We start from the raw sequence: 21,178 nt of genomic DNA, 5'->3' as shown, positions 1-21,178 counted from the left end.
TCATATAGATAGATCATATGTGCTTTCTAATGATGAATAATTTTATAAATATAAATATAATATCGATCTCTCACCGTGTACGTTCATTTCGTACGACGAGCTTGTATGTGAACTTCGCGTGTCCTGGAAAAGGCCCGTTCGCCTTTTATTAAACTGTCAAATGATTTCAGTGTTCTTGCTTCATTTCAGTTGATTCTTTTAAGCGTTCCGCGAACACGTAAAATATCCTCTCCCCCTTGCCATTTTCCCTTCTTCCTCATTTATATCGCTTCCAGTTTCTGCCTTCGCTCAAGAGCTTAGCGTGATATTATTTTTAGATATAGTCTAAAACTAAGATATACTCTTATTTTTTATTCACCGAAAAACGGAAATTAATTTTATTTAAACTGAAATTTATTTATTTAAGGAAACAATGTGTTTTATATCTTTTAAACGAATTTTTTTCTGCGTTTTATTTTGTAGATGGTAACGAGAAATAAATTGTCATATGAAATACTACAGATGAAACAATGAAACTGTTTTGTTGTTCTCATTAAGCAAAAAAATTTTCAAGTTATGTGACCATAATATTTTATTTAAATTGAAATTTATTTAAAAATACAAAATATTTTATACCTTCTAAAAACAATTTCATTTTGCTCGTTTTATTTTGTAGGCTGCGACGAGAAGTTATTAAATATAAAAATACTATAGATAAACCTTAATTTTCTTTACTAATAATAAAGAGATAAAGGGTATACGAGCAAACAAATTCGTTAAAACATTTAATTTTATTCTAATATATTGCGAAGAATATTACGTTATTTTTGGCGTTTCGTCCCGGCTTCCACTACTGGACTCATCAGTAAGGCATTGTAGTGGAAGCCTACCTTAGACGCCTGTGTAAGTTATTAAATCGAGATTTTATATAAAGAGATATACGCGTATCTCAGCATTTGCGAGAATTTGCGAATATCGATAGACCTCTGATGGCGGGTCTACGTAGTAATATTCTTCGCAATATTTATCCAAAGTAAGAACAATGTCCCATTAATAATTAACTAATATACGTAATCCCCCAAAATTTGCGCGCCGAACATTCGTCGGTCTTGAAACGCAATTCCCATATCCCCCCTAAATTGCGCGCCGTACAATCGTCGGTCTTGAAACCCAATTTTAATAATCTGAAAATACTAAATCTAGAAAAATTGTGATAAGAACGCATATTTTCACCCGCGTAAATTAAACGTAATATTCTTCGCAATATATTAGTGTTGATAAGGTTCAGAGGCGGGTACTTTAAAAAAAGGAAAACGATGGCACTTCTATTGAAACCTTTTAATAATTCTGAAGAGTACAAAAACGGAGATACAAGGCACACCGAGTCTCGCGAGCGTGTGTTTGAAAAACGAGAAAAGAAGGAATAATTGCGTGAGACGCGCAGGCGCGAAACGTTAAGACGGAAGATCGCGAGGCAGCGTCTCGTCGAGAGATCGAGTGTGCGAACGAAGACGAAGATGCGTGATCTATAAATGTCGCAGCTAAGATTTTGCTTACAAGTAAACTTTGAACAAAAAAAAAAATGTGTAGAGCTTTTAGATTAATTCTAACAATTAGAATAAAATTAAATATTTTAACGAATTTGTTTGCTCGTATACCCTTTCTCTCTTTATTATTAGTTTGAAAAACTTAACGAGCCTTCTCACTACATGTTTTAATTTTCTTTACTGTTTTTTTCAAGCAGACAATTTTAAGCTAAGATTAATTAACTGTTAAATATAGTGTTTTTTAATTTATTATTATTTATTCTCTTGCGTATGAAATTTATAATTTGAGATAAACGGAAAGAAGATAACCGGAAAAATGTCGATTAGCTTATACAAAAGTATCTTTATTCAATGCGAAATACATAGATAATAGTTACAATAGCAGTACAACATAACGTTAATTTAATTATCGTAGTGTGATCTTTCATAAATCGCATCGGAGAGCACGACGTTATTGGCAGTTTCGCGATAGCCGACGCGACAGGTTCTTTTTCTATTTGGCATAAGGCAGTTATATGGCTTCACGGTAGCCGGCGGCGCTTTTTATCGTACGCGCAGGAAGAGACGAGATGGCCAGGAGAATGGGTCGTAGACTTTCTTCACAAGATGGGAACGAATATAGCGATAAATTCTCAAGAACGATAGAAGAGGATTTTCAGATAAGCAGCAATCCAGGCCTTGATTCAACAGCAGCTACTTTGACAAGCAACTCTTCTTTCATGTTCATCATGTTGAAATGCATTGATAAATTTGCGTTTAAATATAATATGCATATATATGATAAAATGCATTGAGAAGTTTATCAAAGTTGCATTTCATATCCAATACTTTAATTTCAATGGTCTGTGATTTAAAAAGGAGTTTATTATTTATATAATTTATTTTCCAAACAACTTAAATAGACCGGAAATTATTAGTATTTTGTTTATATAATCTTGAGTCTTTATGTAGTTCTTGAACATTCGTTCGCGCTTTCTGTCCGATGCAAAGTCTACGAACTAAGGCACCCAGCCGATATAACTTAACTAATAGAACAAAAGTTTTTCTTGCTTCTTTATATACATAGGCTCGTTACACCCTTGCACGTCATTGATGCCGCTGGATATATGCGCAATTCTTATTACGCCTACACGTTATTGGAAGACTCCGTCGATTCCCAGTGCCTGCCGCGTACGCGACCTCTCCTGCGTTGATGCTGGGGTACGCGTCTATGCGAGTATCTTCCTCGATTATAGGGTGACCACGGATTAAACGGCATCCTGGAGGACTCATAGTCAGGCGGCGGATTACGAGGTGGCGGTGCCGGTGGAGCAATGCCCCAATTATTGGGAACTCGCTCATTGTTGGATGTGAAAGGCTTCAAAATTTCGGTGACCCGTCGGCGGAGGCACACGGCGCAGCGGCTCACTCGGGACGTATAATCGGCTTTGAGCGTCTGTTGCAGCGGTTTGCGGAACATCTCGTTGTCGTGAATGGTCGCTAGCCAGTATGATGTAGCCGTAGCGAAGTAATTACAAGTGCCGAGGCCACGACATTCAATAAATGGTCTGATGCGGAATTCTTCTAAACAGGATCCCGGGGAGACTAGGGATTGACCACCACCGTCCGCACCTGCATCTCTGTGCTGTAATTTTGTAATAAAAGTAATTATATAAAATTATTATATTAAACGAATTGATAATACCTTTAATATTCACTTAAACGGTTACATATTTTTTATGTATATTGAATTCTAATCTATATTAAAATTAATATAACGTAACACAATCGATCTTACCATGAGGAAACTGTATCCAACCCAGATTTCTTCCCAGCCACCCGGACATTCAGGTATTGCCATGGATTGACTGTGAACAGCTATTACTCTAGTCGGTGCTTCGCACACAGAACATCTCGATATGTATCTACCAACTTCTGGAGCCGGTATTGGTGTCATCATCATCGGCATAGGTTCGGTTGTACTGAGCCAGTAGCTGTAGTCATTACGATTGGCATAATCGCATACGTTGTTTAGATTGCAGAAAAGGAAGGGCATAGTGGAGAACTTCCTGATGCAACTACCAGCAGCGCCTGTGAATTGTTACTTGCATTATACTTTATGATTTATTAATTACATTATACTCTTAAAGATTACTTTCAAATCATGTGTATTCTTGTAATGTGACAAAAATTTTAATAATTGTTTTTCTTCTTGTATTAAGTTTCTAATACACTAGATTGTCAACAAAGTTCTGTGTGTGAATTACCCCCTTTTTACATACAAATTTATTTAAAAATCTATTTTTCAAGATAAAAGTTATTATGTTAAAAAACCATTCGTCATCAATCTGTTAGTTATCGAATTTGGTTTTAATATCATTCATTTACTGTGATTATATCAGTATACAATTTTAATCTTGCATTTGATTATGATTTGTTTCGCTTAATGAAATATTTGGGTCTACGCACAATAGGAGAAATATTAGAAACAGATATTAAATATAAGAATTTTAACCTGTCAGAAAATGCACATTCCACAGTACACAGTTCTATTGTGCGCAGACCCTTTCTTGTAAGGATTCAAAACTATTGAGTAAGTTGAGGTAACTTGTCATGAGTTCTTTGTATCTAAAGAACTCGAATAATATCAAATCCGAGATCAAAATCCGAATGGTGGTTATTGAACGTGATGGTCTTTATTATAAGGATAAATGTTTTTGAATAAATTTATATGTAAAAACTAAAAGATGATTCAGAATCTTTTTACAACTTAGTTACATTAAAATTTTATTATATTTTATAAAAACAATGTTTATATTAAAAATACATATATATTCCTTACCAAGATCCTGCGCGTAAGCTCGTCCATTACCCATGATGTGCAATAACGAAAATCCTTCCCAGATCTTCACGGTATTTCTTGGACAGACTGGTATCATTTCGGTTTGCGAGTGACGAGCAAAGTAGAATCCTCTATCTCTTGGCCCAATTCCACTTGGTGCAGGTAATCCAGGTGCACCAGGAAAACCTGCAAAAGTGATTGTTTCCTTATTTAACCATTAAAGGCTTTCGTATTGGTTGTGTTTCACATATGTACGCTCCTATAACATTTAATATTTAATATTTTGTTCCTTATTTAATCTACAATTTAAACAACGTAAATTGTTGCATCAACATATTGCTTTAATTGCTGAAAATTAAATTATTATATTAATATTTAATATGAGATATGTATTGTTATACCTGATTGTCCTTGTCGTCCTGTAGATCCGGGAGGTCCTTGATATCCGGGAGGTCCATCTTTACCATCCGGTCCTTGCGGCCCAGGAATTCCAATCATTCCTGTCTCACCCTGTCGACCCGGCAGACCATCCTTACCAGGCTCACCTATCATTCCCTGTAGTCCAGGGAAACCTGTGTATTTACCACATGCGGTATTATATTTCTATTCAATAAAATATATTATACATATATAATACTATTTTTATTTTTACAAAATGAATATATAACACCTGGTAATCCGGGTTCTCCTATATCACCGGGAAATCCTCGTCTCGGGAACGGTGGGAAAGGATTTATGCCAAGTTCTCCTTTCGATCCCTTTCACAAACATATATTTAAAATAAATGTTTTATCCTTGTTCTTTACTTTATATTTCAATTATTTAAAATATTGGATACATTTAGTACAACAACCGCTCACTGAGCGCTTAGTGAGCGATCGTCGTACTGAATGCACCCATTGTTATATTTGATATTATATTAATCAAAAAATAATTAAATTAAATTAAATCTGTAAGGATATTTTTGTTATTAAAAATAAAAACGAAAGAAACTAACGAGTAAACTGATGAATGTAATATCTAAATTGTGAAAAATACGATTTGTTAAAAATATGAGACTCACTTTTGGCCCTGCAGGACCAGGCAGCCCACGTAGACCAGGTTCACCAGTTTCTCCTCTTTCTCCTTTCTGTCCTGGTAATCCGTCAATACCAGGTAGACCAGAGTCACCTCTCATTCCCTTCAATCCAGTTCGACCATCTAATCCATGCCATCCAGGTTCGCCAGGTTGTCCTTTAGCACTGTCTGCAGATATTCCTGGTTCTCCACGGAGACCTTTCGGTCCTGGTGCTCCAGGGAAACCTTGCAATCCTTCTAAACCTGGTGTACCCGGAAAGCCAACGAATCCTTGCAGACCTGTTCGAAACGTAAAATAATAAAAACTAATTAATTTTAATATTTTTAAATTTTGTCTTGTTATAGTATCTAAATAAATTTACAGAGAAGTTGAAAATGCAATAATGATTATTACCTGGCTCTCCGATCATTCCTTTAGGACCACGAAGGCTGTGGCCTACGTCACCAGAGATTCCCTTAGGTCCGTTTGAACCATATTCTCCAGGAGCTCCTTTTTGTCCCGCACGTCCTGGAATACCAGGCATACCGTCGAGACCGGCGCGACCAGGTTCACCTGGTTCAGCGAATTCACCGGGTAAACCTATGATAAACAAATAAGAAAATGAAATTAAATGAGATAAAATATCAAAAGTTTGAAATATTTAAATTAAAATAAGAAAGAGAAGATGTTTGTAGATTTTTATAGGCAAAATTAGAACATGAAGCATATGGCATTAGTTTTTTTATCTTAACTTACGGGGACTTACAAAATTTATTATATATTCTGACTATTAATTGTAATAAAATTTTATATGAAATAAAACAGAATATTATTTTAAAAATATTGAGTTAGAGAGAGAGAGAGAGAGAGAGAGAGAGAGAGAGAGAGAGAGAGAGAAACTGACAAATCTAAATATTAAAAAAATTAAAATATATTGTACACAATTTTAATAAATTTAAGTCCTACAAGAATAAAAAAAAATTTAGAATTAAATACTACTATATTGAATATTGTGGGTACATTATATAATACCTGGAGCTCCACGAGGTCCTTGATCACCCGGCAGACCAGGGAAACCAGGTAATCCCAGCAAACCATCAGGACCTGGATATCCTCTGTCTCCAATTTGACCCTATAATGAACGAATGAATAATTTGTCTTGAAGTTAAAGAATTGAAATGTCCGATTTAGCTCGCTCATTTACCTTACGACCAGGTACACCAATATATCCTGGTTCGCCTGGCTGTCCTTTCACACCAGAGAAACCATCGTGGCCACGATTACCAAAATCACCCTTCTCCGCAAACGCGTAAGATGGTAAACCAGGTTCGCCTATGTGACCTTTTGGTCCAGGATAACCCATAATGCCTGGAAGTCCTCTCACACCCGGCTCACCCGGCATTCCTGACGTAAAATGTATTATAATTTGTTAATAAAGAGTACTGATGCAACGTTTTACTTTCTTCCATTATAAATAAACATAAGCTGAAAAAATAAGCGTTTATTATGAGATATAAAAGTATCAAAATATGTAATAAAAATATAATGAAAATAAATGAATGCTATTATCAGTATCATATTTACCTGGTCTACCCATTATACCGGGGTCACCATCGAGACCAGGTTTTCCTTTCAAGCCATCAAATCCAGGTGGTCCAATCGGGCCTCTTTCACCTTTAGCACCGTATCTTCCAGGTATTCCAGGCGCACCTGGTCTTCCTGGGAAGCCTTGCTCGCCTTGTTCGCCTTTTAATCCATCAGAACCCATGTCACCAATTTCTCCCTATAAAGACAAATACATTATATTAATTTGAATGTAACAAAAAACCTGCAAACTTTATTCTTACTTATATGACGGAGTAAAAATAGTACCTTGCCTTTTGTATCTTAAAAAATAAGTATTTTGTTCTTCTTGATAATAAGAAGATGAACATACCTTTGGTCCTCCGATACCATCGTATCCGTCGAACCCAGGTTCACCTTTCTGTCCTTGCAGGCCATTAAAGCCGTCAGTGGCTAATCCCGGTTCTCCTGGTAAACCTGGTCGTCCGTCGAATCCAGCTAAACCAGGCGACCCAGGTTCTCCCATAAAACCAGGTTCACCCATGTCACCTTGAGGGCCGCTGAAAGAGTTTTCGCCAAGGATCCCCGGTAATCCTTCGAGACCAGCATTACCAATGATACCCTTAAATCCAGGCGGACCTGGTACTCCTAGGAAACCAGGAATTCCAGCGTCTCCCATCTCTCCTTTAGAACCGGGTGCTCCGTCTATACCATCAAAACCAGGCCAACCGAGTGGTCCCGGGTCGCCACTCTCACCGACATCTCCCTTTTCTCCTGGAGCACCCGGTAAACCTTGTGCACCATGCATTCCTTGATATCCTTGAGGTCCCACATCACCATCGTCACCACGTCGTCCAATAAAACCGATTTCTCCTTTTAGGCCTTTCATTCCATCAAAACCAGAAGGACCATCAGGACCTGAAAATAAATTTATATTATGTTCGTTATTTTTAAGATAGAAATTAAAGTGTGAACTAATGCTACGACGCCAAGTTAATTTATCGAAAACGTCAAATTATTCTATAAACATAAAATGATAACTTTCTAGTAGCTACAATAAAGAATCAAAATAAGAGATAAAAAATTCGAAATTATTCAAATTATATGAAATTTACTTTATAGAATGGCTTGCTTTAGGTTCTAAGGTTTTGATACTTACCGCGGATACCGACGTTTCCGATTCTTCCGGACATTCCGGGCATTCCAGGCTGGCCCGGAAATCCACGACCACCTTGTATACTATCTCCACGTTGACCTTTGGCTCCCTAAATTCAAATTGATTACTTTAATGTATATCATCTATAAATATTTTAATATAAAATAACTATTTTTGTAGAGTTAATTAATCTTTGAAACAATCTTCATAGAAATGAATAAGACTGTACTCACTTCAAGTCCAGGCAATCCTTCGTAACCAGGAGCTCCCTTACCACCCTTGACACCCTTGACACCATCTTCTCCCGGTCGACCACGTAATCCTTGTGGACCAGCATCACCAAAATCACCTTTTGGACCGTACCATCCACGTTCTCCAATTTCGCCGTATGTTAAATTTGATCCTGGTTCTCCTCGTTCACCTTTATTGCCAATACGACCCTATAATAAGCAATTACATTCATTATTTTTCTTAACGTATAAAAATTTAATAACTAACAATGAATAAAATTATTTTTTACTTACGTATGTACAATTAAGCTGCCAAAATGAAAATTATTTAATTTACTTACCGGAAAGCCTACTGGCCCCTGTAGTCCAGGTGAGCCTGATGTGCCTCGAAGTCCCTGGTCTCCTGGCATTCCGGGATATCCTTTTAAACCTACAGAACCTTGAAGCGAAATTCCTGGAGAACCAGGCTCACCAAACAATCCTGGCAGACCTTCATCGCCAGGACGTCCTTCAAAACCTTTGAAACCATTCTCGCCTACGAGAATATAGAAAGTAATTCAACATTTTTAAATATCCAATTCCTTTGCAATTAAAAAGTCAACATTTATACAAATTATACTATATTTATATAATTGTATGTAAATAAAAATAAATATAAATTATAATCTTTATAATTATATTACAATTTATGTGCGATTTTCAAAAGAAAAATTAAATAAACACAAAATCGCTTTTAAACAATCAATTATAAAAGAAAAATAATTTTCAAAGATCTTTTTTTAATATATATTTTAATAAATCTTTCAGTTTAACATACCGGGAGCTCCTCTAGCACCTTTGTAGCCCTTGTCACCCTGGCTATCTGCGATATATTCTGCAGATACACCAGGTTCTCCCTTGTTACCCTTATCTCCTTGTATTCCTTTTATTCCTTCCTCTCCCGGATATCCCGGATCTCCACGCAAGAATTCGATTGGTATCGAAGCATCTTCACCCTTTTCGCCAGGAATACCATCCCATCCTGGCAAACCGTCTTTTCCCGGTAATCCAGGAAGACCATGTTCACCCTATATATAATAACAAATATTGTCAAATTAGAATAAATGAGAAAGCAATAATAATTAATCAGCTGTGCGACTGAAAAATATTATATAATAAACTAATAATATATATAATGGTACTCCTAGGAAACCAGGAATTCCAGCGTCTCCCATCTCTCCTTTAGAACCGGGTGCTCCGTCTATACCATCAAAACCAGGCCAACCGAGTGGTCCCGGGTCGCCACTCTCACCGACATCTCCCTTTTCTCCTGGAGCACCCGGTAAACCTTGTGCACCATGCATTCCTTGATATCCTTGAGGTCCCACATCACCATCGTCACCACGTCGTCCAATAAAACCGATTTCTCCTTTTAGGCCTTTCATTCCATCAAAACCAGAAGGACCATCAGGACCTGAAAATAAATTTATATTATGTTCGTTATTTTTAAGATAGAAATTAAAGTGTGAACTAATGCTACGACGCCAAGTTAATTTATCGAAAACGTCAAATTATTCTATAAACATAAAATGATAACTTTCTAGTAGCTACAATAAAGAATCAAAATAAGAGATAAAAAATTCGAAATTATTCAAATTATATGAAATTTACTTTATAGAATGGCTTGCTTTAGGTTCTAAGGTTTTGATACTTACCGCGGATACCGACGTTTCCGATTCTTCCGGACATTCCGGGCATTCCAGGCTGGCCCGGAAATCCACGACCACCTTGTATACTATCTCCACGTTGACCTTTGGCTCCCTAAATTCAAATTGATTACTTTAATGTATATCATCTATAAATATTTTAATATAAAATAACTATTTTTGTAGAGTTAATTAATCTTTGAAACAATCTTCATAGAAATGAATAAGACTGTACTCACTTCAAGTCCAGGCAATCCTTCGTAACCAGGAGCTCCCTTACCACCCTTGACACCCTTGACACCATCTTCTCCCGGTCGACCACGTAATCCTTGTGGACCAGCATCACCAAAATCACCTTTTGGACCGTACCATCCACGTTCTCCAATTTCGCCGTATGTTAAATTTGATCCTGGTTCTCCTCGTTCACCTTTATTGCCAATACGACCCTATAATAAGCAATTACATTCATTATTTTTCTTAACGTATAAAAATTTAATAACTAACAATGAATAAAATTATTTTTTACTTACGTATGTACAATTAAGCTGCCAAAATGAAAATTATTTAATTTACTTACCGGAAAGCCTACTGGCCCCTGTAGTCCAGGTGAGCCTGATGTGCCTCGAAGTCCCTGGTCTCCTGGCATTCCGGGATATCCTTTTAAACCTACAGAACCTTGAAGCGAAATTCCTGGAGAACCAGGCTCACCAAACAATCCTGGCAGACCTTCATCGCCAGGACGTCCTTCAAAACCTTTGAAACCATTCTCGCCTACGAGAATATAGAAAGTAATTCAACATTTTTAAATATCCAATTCCTTTGCAATTAAAAAGTCAACATTTATACAAATTATACTATATTTATATAATTGTATGTAAATAAAAATAAATATAAATTATAATCTTTATAATTATATTACAATTTATGTGCGATTTTCAAAAGAAAAATTAAATAAACACAAAATCGCTTTTAAACAATCAATTATAAAAGAAAAATAATTTTCAAAGATCTTTTTTTAATATATATTTTAATAAATCTTTCAGTTTAACATACCGGGAGCTCCTCTAGCACCTTTGTAGCCCTTGTCACCCTGGCTATCTGCGATATATTCTGCAGATACACCAGGTTCTCCCTTGTTACCCTTATCTCCTTGTATTCCTTTTATTCCTTCCTCTCCCGGATATCCCGGATCTCCACGCAAGAATTCGATTGGTATCGAAGCATCTTCACCCTTTTCGCCAGGAATACCATCCCATCCTGGCAAACCGTCTTTTCCCGGTAATCCAGGAAGACCATGTTCACCCTATATATAATAACAAATATTGTCAAATTAGAATAAATGAGAAAGCAATAATAATTAATCAGCTGTGCGACTGAAAAATATTATATAATAAACTAATAATATATATAAAAATTAAATTATTAAATAATTATATTTTACCAAATATTTGACAAATTCTTTTTTATCGTGGAGAAATAACTATGTTTTTTAAAAACAAAAAAATACCTTATCTCCTTTTGGTCCTGGTACACCAGTGTCGCCAATGGGTCCTGGTTGTCCTCGTAGACCTCTGATTCCTTCGGGACCTGGTAAGCCTTTCTCACCAAAATCACCCGGTGGACTTACAATCTTCTCACCTGGCGGGAAGAATATCTTTCCTTGTTCTCCTTTAGGTCCTTGAATCCCTGCAATACCGGATCTTCCGCTGTCACCCTCAAGCCCCGCTGGTCCTGACAGGCCACGCTTTCCTAGAATACCCTTAAATCCTCGAGGACCGGGTAATCCAGAGAATCCCGTAGTTCCAGGATATCCATCCAAACCAGATTCACCACGTTGTCCTTTCTCACCGGGCAAACCTGTGTAATTATGATAATATAAATAATTATAATCTTAGTAATAAGAGTAATTATCACTTTAATTTTTCTTTCAAATGTCTCTTTTACGTAAATATTTTTTATAAGTTGTATTTAATTTTTACCTGGGGAACATATGCCACAGTCATCTCCTCGAATACCTTTGGTACCTTTAGGGCCGGTAAATCCTGGCCAGCCGTCAGGACCAGAAATACCAGGTGTTCCGGGTAGACCACGTTCTCCAGGTGGGCCACGAATTCTTATTCCTTTTCCAGGAAAACCTTTTTCTCCTGTTTAATAATTGTAATTATTTGTGATTAAAGAAACTATTTACGAATAAAATTATTAAACTGGTACTAAGAGAGTTGATAATAAAAAATATATAAAATACACTTTAATATTATAATTTTATTCATTTTTTAAGTAATAGAAATTTTAAGTTTTTACCTGGAGGACCAGGATCACCACGATCGCCGGGCGGACCTGACAAACCTGGAAGACCTGGATTGCCGTCTGGTCCCGGCGGTCCAGTTATCGTTATTCCCGGAAATCCTTTGGCACCTATAATTCCGGGTAAACCGGGTAATCCGGACGATCCTTGAGGTCCCACAGGTCCTGGTAAGCCTGGGATAATTTATAAATAGCCAATTATTACAATTGACATTTGCTATAAAACAATTATTGATATAAAAAAATAAATATACAAAACAATCAATTACCATCATCTCCTTGTTCTCCTTTTATAGATGAGCCTTTTGCTCCTGCGAAACCAGGATTACCTGGAAGTCCTGGTGGTCCTGGCGGTCCTATGAAACCGACCTTTCCTGACAGACCCGGTGTTCCTGGTTCGCCTGCTTCGCCTGGGGGGCCTGTAAAAAAAACAAAAGCTTTAGTTTACAAAATTGATTTATAAAAAGTTTTTCTAGGTTTAAAAAAGTATTATAATCTTTAGCGATTTCTAAATATTAAATATAATATCATTATTTCTTATTTAAAAAGGATAAAATAATTAAAATCAGAGGTCTATAGATATTCGCAAAAATTCTCGCAAGTGCTTTGATACGCGTATATCTGTATATATAGAATCTCGAATTAATAACTTAAACAGGCGTCTAAGGTAGGCTTCCACTACAATGCCTTACTGATGAGTCCAGTAGTGGAAGTTGAGACGAAACGCCATAATTATGTGATATTCTTCGCAATATATATTAGATTAATTTATAAAGGTTTTAACGGAATTATTGGCTCTTGCCCTTATCTCCTATATTAGTTATAAAATAATTATATATAATATTTATTAATATATATATAATTGACACAAATAGATATTTAAATATCTTTAGGAAAAAAGAATGACTTATATATCGTCCACTGACCAAGATCTCCTTGGATTCCAATATTTCCGGCAATTATCTCATCAAGTTCTGGAATGTATTGTCCAGGTTCTCCTTCAGCTCCTTGTCTACCAGGTGGACCACGATTTCCTTCTTCTCCTGGTTCTCCCTTCATTTAATAATTATTAAATAAAACGCGATATATCTAACTTTATCTAATACTATACCACATACAATTCTTTAAATATTTTTTAATCGATTTGACTTTACTAAAAATATTACAATGCACATTGATAATTTTAAACAACAAACAATTAAGAATTAAATCATGACGCATAAAGCTGATATAAAAAATTAAATCTTTTTAAATAAATTTTAGAAATTCTTTTAATTTAAAATTTGATTACTGAAATATTTATATCATAAAAATTAACAAAAAAAAAGAAAAACTAACAATTTTATTTGTCAAATATTATTTTTTTAGAGTCAAATATAATTATCGCCCTGATGAAGTGAACGGTACGGTTCACGAAACGTTGGCATTAACAATGAAGAAAGTCACGGCGATAATCCGCAAACCTTCTGGTATAATTGAAGAAAATACCCGTGAAAGCCTCAAAAGCGTAATAATTATTTTACTTACATCTTCTCCGTCTGGACCAGGCATTCCAGCAAATCCTGGAGCTCCTTTCTCTCCCTTTTCATCAGCCGGACCAGGTGGACCCTCGACACCCTGTTTACCTCTTGGTCCATCATCACCTTGTTCACCTTTTATACCTTTAATACCTAAAAACCCTGGTCGACCCTAAATAAGAATTGTATTCTATTTATTGTCACAATATTTAACTAAAATTTATAGGGGAACGAGGAGCATGTTGTAGTAATTTTCAGAATATTGTATATAGCCTAGCGGAACACTGGCAGGCTTATCTTTATATTATAAGATTAGGAGAGCTTAGCTTTATATTATAAGGCCAAGATCGTGTTACATATTCGACGTCAAAAAGTTCAAAATCCCGATAAAAATTACATGTTATTATTTACCCCTGTTACAACTAGTCTTTGCTCCCCTACTTTAATAAGAAAAAAAAAAAAATCTCATTATTTTTGTCATGAACACAATTTTCGATTTCTTATCAACAATACATTTTTTACATTTGTAATCTTTTATAGAGAATGCAGTTATATTATTTATATTAGTTGGAATGTAACAATTTTATGATCACATTTAATACAGCATAATTACCTGTGGACCTTTAGCGCCCAATTCTCCCTTACGACCTCGATCGCCGTAGAAACCCTTCATGCCTTTTGGACCCTGCGGTCCTTTCACAGGCAACGAATTTTCTTTCTTCTTATATTCATCTTTACCCGGTGATCCAGGCTCTCCCCTGTCTCCTTGTTCGCCAAGTTGACCCTTCACACCGTACACGGTGTCACCACGCTCACCTTGCATACCTGGCAAGCCAGGTGAACCCGACAAACCCTATAGAAGAATACAAATCTTTTCCCTTTTATTGCATTTAATTAATATAATTTATTAATTCGCTTCATGAATATGTAATGATTATCTTATAAATTTATTTTTTATATATACTATTAATGTTGCTTTACGAAAGCTATATCTTAACATTATTATTTTTTAGATAAAAAACATATGTCAAAATATATTTTAAAATTTCTTTATGTGTTAAAGAATGTGTTCAAGTATACTTAATTCTGCTAACCTATTCAAATTTATTATACGATTATATTGTTTGGATTAATATGATTAAAAAATTATAAAATATAAAAAATAAAAAATTCACAGAGAAAGGATTTTTCATTAACAGACAAATTCATTAAATACTAGATAAAAGATATAAATAAAATATTAGTAGAAAAATAAATTACATTTTGAGTAAATATAGACAGGAATCAGATCAGGATTAAGTATATTAGGTCTTTTCTTACTCCTGAAGCATTTCGTACGCTGAAATGTTTGAAACTACAAGTTTCTCGTTTAACTAATCAAGTCAAGACTCATCAAGAGACTTGTAATCGAGCGATCGTGCGCGATACCCTCGAGACACCCGGTATACCTTGATGTAGTTCTGCCGGTTCTGCCTATATATTACGTACGCATTACGCTGAAGTTACATCTAGCGTGGCAGAGCGTAAGTGCATGTATTATGAGTCCATTATAATGCTAATTTAAGTGCACGTCCTGGTCCATCCCTGTTTATTTTTACTCCGAGCGAAATGGAGCTACTGTAGACACGGACTTTGCGAGACTACTTCAAACGATGCAAAGCATAATATTTTGTTTTTATTAATGTAGTTGATTAGATACGAGAATATTTCAATTATTGCTTCCAAGATTGAAATGTTGCTACATTATGATAAATTACTTTAGAGCAGGTCTTCTCTTATAGATTATTATAAAGAAAATCTATAAGCATTAATTTTTATAAATTAATACTTACGTAATTTTACTATTTTAAAATATATTCTATGATTTTTAAATTATTGATCCTTAACTCCGTAATTATAATAATAATTATTAGAAGTATTTTAAGTAGTAGTAGACTGACTAATAATAGATGGAATTATATAAAATTTACTTTTATAATTGATGTAATACGACACTAGGAAATTTATCTCACTATATGACATGCTCTTATTAAATTACAAGTGGAACATATATAATAAATGGAGAATATAATGTATGTTAAGATATAACTTAGAATTATATTGATGTATCAAAATTAACGGATGCGAATAAATGGTAAACCACTCAATCTTTGATTGAACCATTCAATCTTTCTTAAGAAACGACGGAAATTTGTTATCGCAATTTGTCGAATTAACTGTCGATCCGCCCTCCGTTTATATGGGAGAAAAGGTGCCGACTTGAAGTTCGTGCCATCGCCATAAAAAGAATTATCCGTGCAATTGTGCAGCGCGTACGATTAACGCATTGTCAATGAAAGAACCGGTTTTCGGTAGCCGATTGTGTTCTTCCTTAATGGCACGAGAGTGTAGTCGACTTTTGCCGAGGGTCAAGAAGGAGAATCCGGGCTCGTTGTGTTTCTCGGAAGCCGTTGATCGCCGAGTAAAATCTTCCCTTCATCATCTTGTGCGAAGAGACGGACTCTTGTGCTATCAGCGCCAGTCGTGTCAGCAGATAGCAGCTGACAACGGACGCGACGCTTCGGATTTCAACGTTTCGTATTTAGCGATTAAGTACGAAGTCCTCGCACATTTTAATACTTTCTTTTCTTTATTCATTTCCCGTATTCACATTGGTATTGCCCTCAAATAAAGTTATTTCTATAAAATTGCGATGAAGAAATAACTCTTCTTTCTGCAATACGCGGTCCAATAAAAAATATTAAGAAGATAAATTTTTCACGAAAAGATGTGTATATATGAAATTGACACGTTATATGTATATTAAATAATTTTCTTTAAAACAAAAGGATTGATATGTAAAGTGATAAGAAAAAGATAGTTTCTTTTTTACAGTGCCTCGGTAAAAAAATATTAATCTTTCGATGTCACATTATAAGTTTTGTCACATGTATATACAATATAACACATTGAATATATTGAGTAAAAATATCGCGTAAGAATGAGTATATTATAACCAATTGTTTTCAATAAAAACGTAAGATTAAGAAATATAATAAAGTGACAATCAAATGTATATATTTTTACTAAGAAGTTATAGAATATAGAGTAAAAGAAACAGTCTAATATGTCATATTTAGAGTGGCATCAAAAAGCAAGAAAGATAAGTTTTCGGTGGAAAAAAAAGGATATATACACGAAATTCGCACGTTACATGTTAATAATTTTCTCTAATTGTAAGATGAAAGAATCGTTATAAATTAACAATGACGATTAACACTTTTCCTGAATTTGATTAATTTGTTATACATCGAATAAGCTCTTTCCTCTGTGATCTTTCATTAGCGGAGCTGTGAATTTTCCGAGACAAGAGTCTATCACTTCGTTCGTTAATTAGCTGTGTCAATTAAATTGGAAGCGAGAAGAAAGCTACGCTTCCTACGCGAAAGTAGCTGATAAGCGGCCGTATCGCTAGTGAGTACACGTGCTGAAAACGTTAAACCTTTCCCTTTTAGCAAAAAGGGTTTCCTCGTGCCTCGGGGGATACGTGTAACATTGCGCACGTAATTCAACGGGCGTAACTTGGAATACTGCGGATACAAGTGGTGCAGATAACTTTCGAGTGGCCCTCGCATTTAGCTCTATACGCTTTAAGAATCTCGTAAAGTTCCGTCGTCTGGTTTATACGAACCGAAATACTTGCGGCATACATACGTTACATTACCATATCGCGCTTCTCGTATCGCACAGCTGTAATTTAAGAGAAACGACGTCCTATTCTTTCCAGATTGCAAACCTGCCATCTGTTTCATTCTTTTGAATGAATATGTCTTTGTATTTTTAATTTAATTAATTCTCTTTCTAATTAAAATTTACTTCTTCATACTGATCTTCTCTCTCTCTTTTATATTCATGAATTTAAAGATCTATTTATAGTATTTGTATTTCAGTGATTATTTCTGTAATGAAAGAACAGTTTTGCTGAAGTATCTAAAAATTCAACTAGATACCGATTTGAATATAATTTCTGCTATAATGCCTCTAACTAAATTTTTAGATACTTCAGCAAAACGATTCTTTCTATAGACTTTTAAAATAATAAAAGATAATGTAAACAAATTTATTAGCTTATATTTGATAATTAAAATTAATAATTTTTTATTCTTATATTGTTTGATTTTTTCTAACTATTTTTAAAAAATAATTTCTATTCATTCTGTAATACGGTGGAGCCACACGAAAGTATTTTCCTGTTTAGAGCGTGAACATTTATTTCGACCAGTATAGCGCAGTTTTATTTAAAGCCCGAATGTGCATTCGCGTTCGCGTTCAGAGGTGACTTTTAACTCGACGGCGTGTAAGAGGATTCCTTGGAGCAGTGCTTATCGCGCGACGGAAATCGCGACTCGCGCGGAATTCTTTCAGATTCTTTCCGCTTCTTTTCTTCCTCTTTACCTGGTACCCCGTTAAACATTACTGGGGAATACTTTGGGCCAGCAAACGATATTTCATGTGAGCAGGTGGCGTTTTGCAAAAAGGAACGAAAGCCGTCTCGAGAGTCGGACTGTCGAGCTTGTCTCCTTCTTCGTCCTATCCTCTTCCTTTTTCTTCTTCTCCTTCATATCCACTCTTCGGGGACCTACCTAAACGCTCGCGCGAGGGTTCACCGGCCCTCGAGAGTCGGCACCGATCGACCGGTGTTACGGTACCTTAAACAACCGTGGGATATACAAGCGTGCTTCTGTTATTACTTACAAAGTCGCCTGTGTCTCCTGGATAACCCGTCTCGCCGGTGAGCCCCTGCTGTCCTCGATAACCCTGGAAAGGCGATCATATCTTAGAACTAATCGCTACGAGTGCAGTTACGACGGAATTAATCCGCGATAATTTTAGGAGAAATAGAAACTTATACTTATTACAATTTCTTTTAGTATTACATACTGATATAATAAACTCATAAAGAGTCAATTTTGATCACAAGAAACTTTCGACACATAAATGTAGATTTAAACGTTAACAAAATATTTCAATTTATAATTCAATTTATACATGTATGTACCTATATATGTAGAAAAGTTCATGAATTTAAATGATTATATTAAATAATTAGTGTACAATATGCACTATTTGAGAATCAATTACGGAGAACAACAAAGAATAATTGCATCACACATAAATATTAATAACATATGCGACGATATAATTGTCAATTTAATTTATCTTATTTTCGCACTGAATTTTTATCCTCAAACTGATGCTACGTGAAAATGAATAATAATGTATAAATATTCAGATACTGAATTTTTTTGATAGCGTAAACATCGTTATCAAAATATGATTTTTGAACTTTTAAGTTATTAAATAATATACTCCGCATTAAATGTGACATATACTACGCGTTAAATGTGAACTCTTACCTCCAAACCATCAATACCGGGATTCCCGCGAATTCCTTTGGCACCGACCGAATTTATACCTCCATCGCCCGGTTCTCCCGGGTAACCATAATCACCCAGGGGACCTGGTACACCACGAGGCCCGAAAACTCCAGGTATACCTGGTGCACCAGCACGACCGTCGGTTCCGTTGCATCCGTCCAGACCATCTGGACCCATCACACCGGATGTACCAGGATTACCCTAAGGAATGCTTGCTACAGTCTCTCTGTGATTCTTTTACATTTAAAAATATAATAAGAGTGAAATGTAAAACATTAGACTAAACTCAGCTCGAAAATTCACTAAATTTAATTCAGAAATGCAAGAAGTTCATGACTTCATTAAAGAATTTTTTGATTAAGATTTCGTTTATTTATTATTCTAGTCATTGAAATATAGTATATTAGGAAAAATTTGCTTGTTTTTATATATTCAGTCCATGCTTATTTCAAAAGAGCGATTAGAATTTTTAAGATTTACTGTGTATAGGATAGCATACATAATATAGAAATAACAAAATTCAATACATGTTATATATATGATTATTAAAAAAAATAAAGATTGGAGCATATACACATGCTCTCTTTAATTTTACGGACTGTGATTTACTTTGGAAGGCGGTAAAGGCTATAATATACGTACGGAAAGTCCTGCGACTCCCACAAATCCTTGTATACCATCGTCGCCCTAAACAGAAAAAATAGAAAATAATGTCCAATTGTACGATTTTCAACGATTATGAATGTAAATATATGTACTTTGCTGGCATCGTGCTTGAAATCATATCAACGTTAATTAATAATTTTATAAGACGATATAAAGCTAATTTGAACGCTTCAATTTATTAATTAATTAATCTGATTTATCATATTTATTACGTTTATCATATTATCATTGTATATTAATTTAGGCCTGGATTTCAGTGAATCTAATAATACTTTGAAATATATATATGATATATAATATATAATAAGATATATTATTGACTATATACACACACACACACTATATATTACTATGATATATAATTTATCTTATAGTTTAATATAATAAAATTTCACTGTGGGAGTGTGAATATTTATACGTAATTTAAACTATCAGACTATTCGCCCAGAATGCTTTTACGATTGATCTCTATTATCTCCGCGCTCAATTATGATTAACTTGACCATCGTCGCACTCAAGTACATCTTGTAACATTGTTACAATTGCAGATATGACTGCGTCGTATCCTTGATTCGGAGGGAGGTCATCCGAATCACTCGTCGCGACGACGCCGTTGTAATTCGAAGAGCGCGACATTCTCAGCCGGGTGTCTCGGAGATCCTGGAAAGTGCGTATGCAAAATACGTACGCAAGTGCGTGCGTATGCAGAAGAGCGTAAATGCATCTCGCTGATGACATCCACCGCGCTTCACTTCGAGCTGGTTAAAGGGCGACTATGTAACTACATCTGGGCACGTTCTCGTCTAATTAACGATGCGTCAAGGCATTTTCTCTTCATCTCGTTTACACAACCCGGCGTACATTTGTCATCTTGTCTAACATCCAACATAATATCTATAGTCGCCACCAGAGAAATTATACGTTTATGAAACTTTAACGTCAGATAAGAATTTGCAAACGTTTATTGTTGTTTATTGTTAATTTTTTTTGTTTGGAATTTTAATTTCTTGCTATGTTATTTCTACATGGATTTATGGATTCTTTTTTCGAAATATAATAAATAGAACAAATTATATGTAACTAGATATGCGTGGTAATAATTCAAGATTTTAAAGAGATAATATACATTATCTTTAAAAAACAAGACATAGGAGTATTAAAAAAAAAGTATAAAAATAAATAAGTAAAATAAACGTTCAATTTAATTATGAACAATCTGGAAAATGAAGAAGTTGG

The 21,178-nt window shown here is 35.1% G+C and overlaps 1 protein-coding gene across 1 annotated transcript; it reads right to left on the bottom strand.

Moving 5' to 3' along the window:
- Nucleotides 1-1,795: 1,795 nt before the first annotated feature.
- On the bottom strand, nt 1,796-20,578 carry LOC108775610 (collagen alpha-2(IV) chain). Its single transcript, XM_018542027.1, has 31 exons — nt 20,441-20,578; nt 19,919-19,963; nt 19,256-19,477; nt 18,594-18,656; nt 14,473-14,712; nt 13,870-14,031; nt 13,269-13,395; nt 12,612-12,761; nt 12,340-12,516; nt 12,018-12,182; nt 11,546-11,895; nt 11,092-11,341; nt 10,616-10,809; nt 10,278-10,484; nt 10,048-10,153; nt 9,535-9,806; nt 9,171-9,420; nt 8,695-8,888; nt 8,357-8,563; nt 8,127-8,232; nt 7,341-7,885; nt 6,989-7,187; nt 6,609-6,808; nt 6,437-6,536; nt 5,819-6,004; nt 5,411-5,703; nt 5,018-5,105; nt 4,749-4,919; nt 4,348-4,533; nt 3,304-3,596; nt 1,796-3,150 (listed from the first exon to the last, which is right to left on the bottom strand). Exons 1-31 carry the CDS (start codon nt 20,576-20,578, stop codon nt 2,653-2,655), a joined length of 6,384 nt encoding a protein of 2,127 aa, XP_018397529.1. The 3' UTR covers nt 1,796-2,652.
- Between the last annotated feature and the right edge of the window lie 600 nt (nt 20,579-21,178).

Source organism: Cyphomyrmex costatus, unplaced genomic scaffold (assembly GCF_001594065.2).
Source record: "Cyphomyrmex costatus isolate MS0001 unplaced genomic scaffold, Ccosl1.0 scaffold302, whole genome shotgun sequence".
Lineage (NCBI taxonomy): Eukaryota > Metazoa > Arthropoda > Insecta > Hymenoptera > Formicidae > Cyphomyrmex > Cyphomyrmex costatus.
Note: the sequence above shows the minus strand (reverse complement) of the source record. Positions and strands in the feature narration are given on the sequence as shown.

Bases quoted from the DNA above. Each gene is read 5' to 3' on its own strand.
- LOC108775610 (XM_018542027.1), bottom strand. From the start codon at position 20,578: ATGTCGCGCTCTTCGAATTACAACGGCGTCGTCGCGACGAGTGATTCG. The intron at 11,896-12,017 runs GTAAAAATTAAA...ATAATTACACAG, and splicing joins CTGTGGCATATGTTCCCCAG to GTTTGCCCGGTGAGAAAGGA. The intron at 6,809-6,988 runs GTAAATATGATA...ATTTTACGTCAG, and splicing joins CGGTATAATGGGTAGACCAG to GAATGCCGGGTGAGCCGGGT.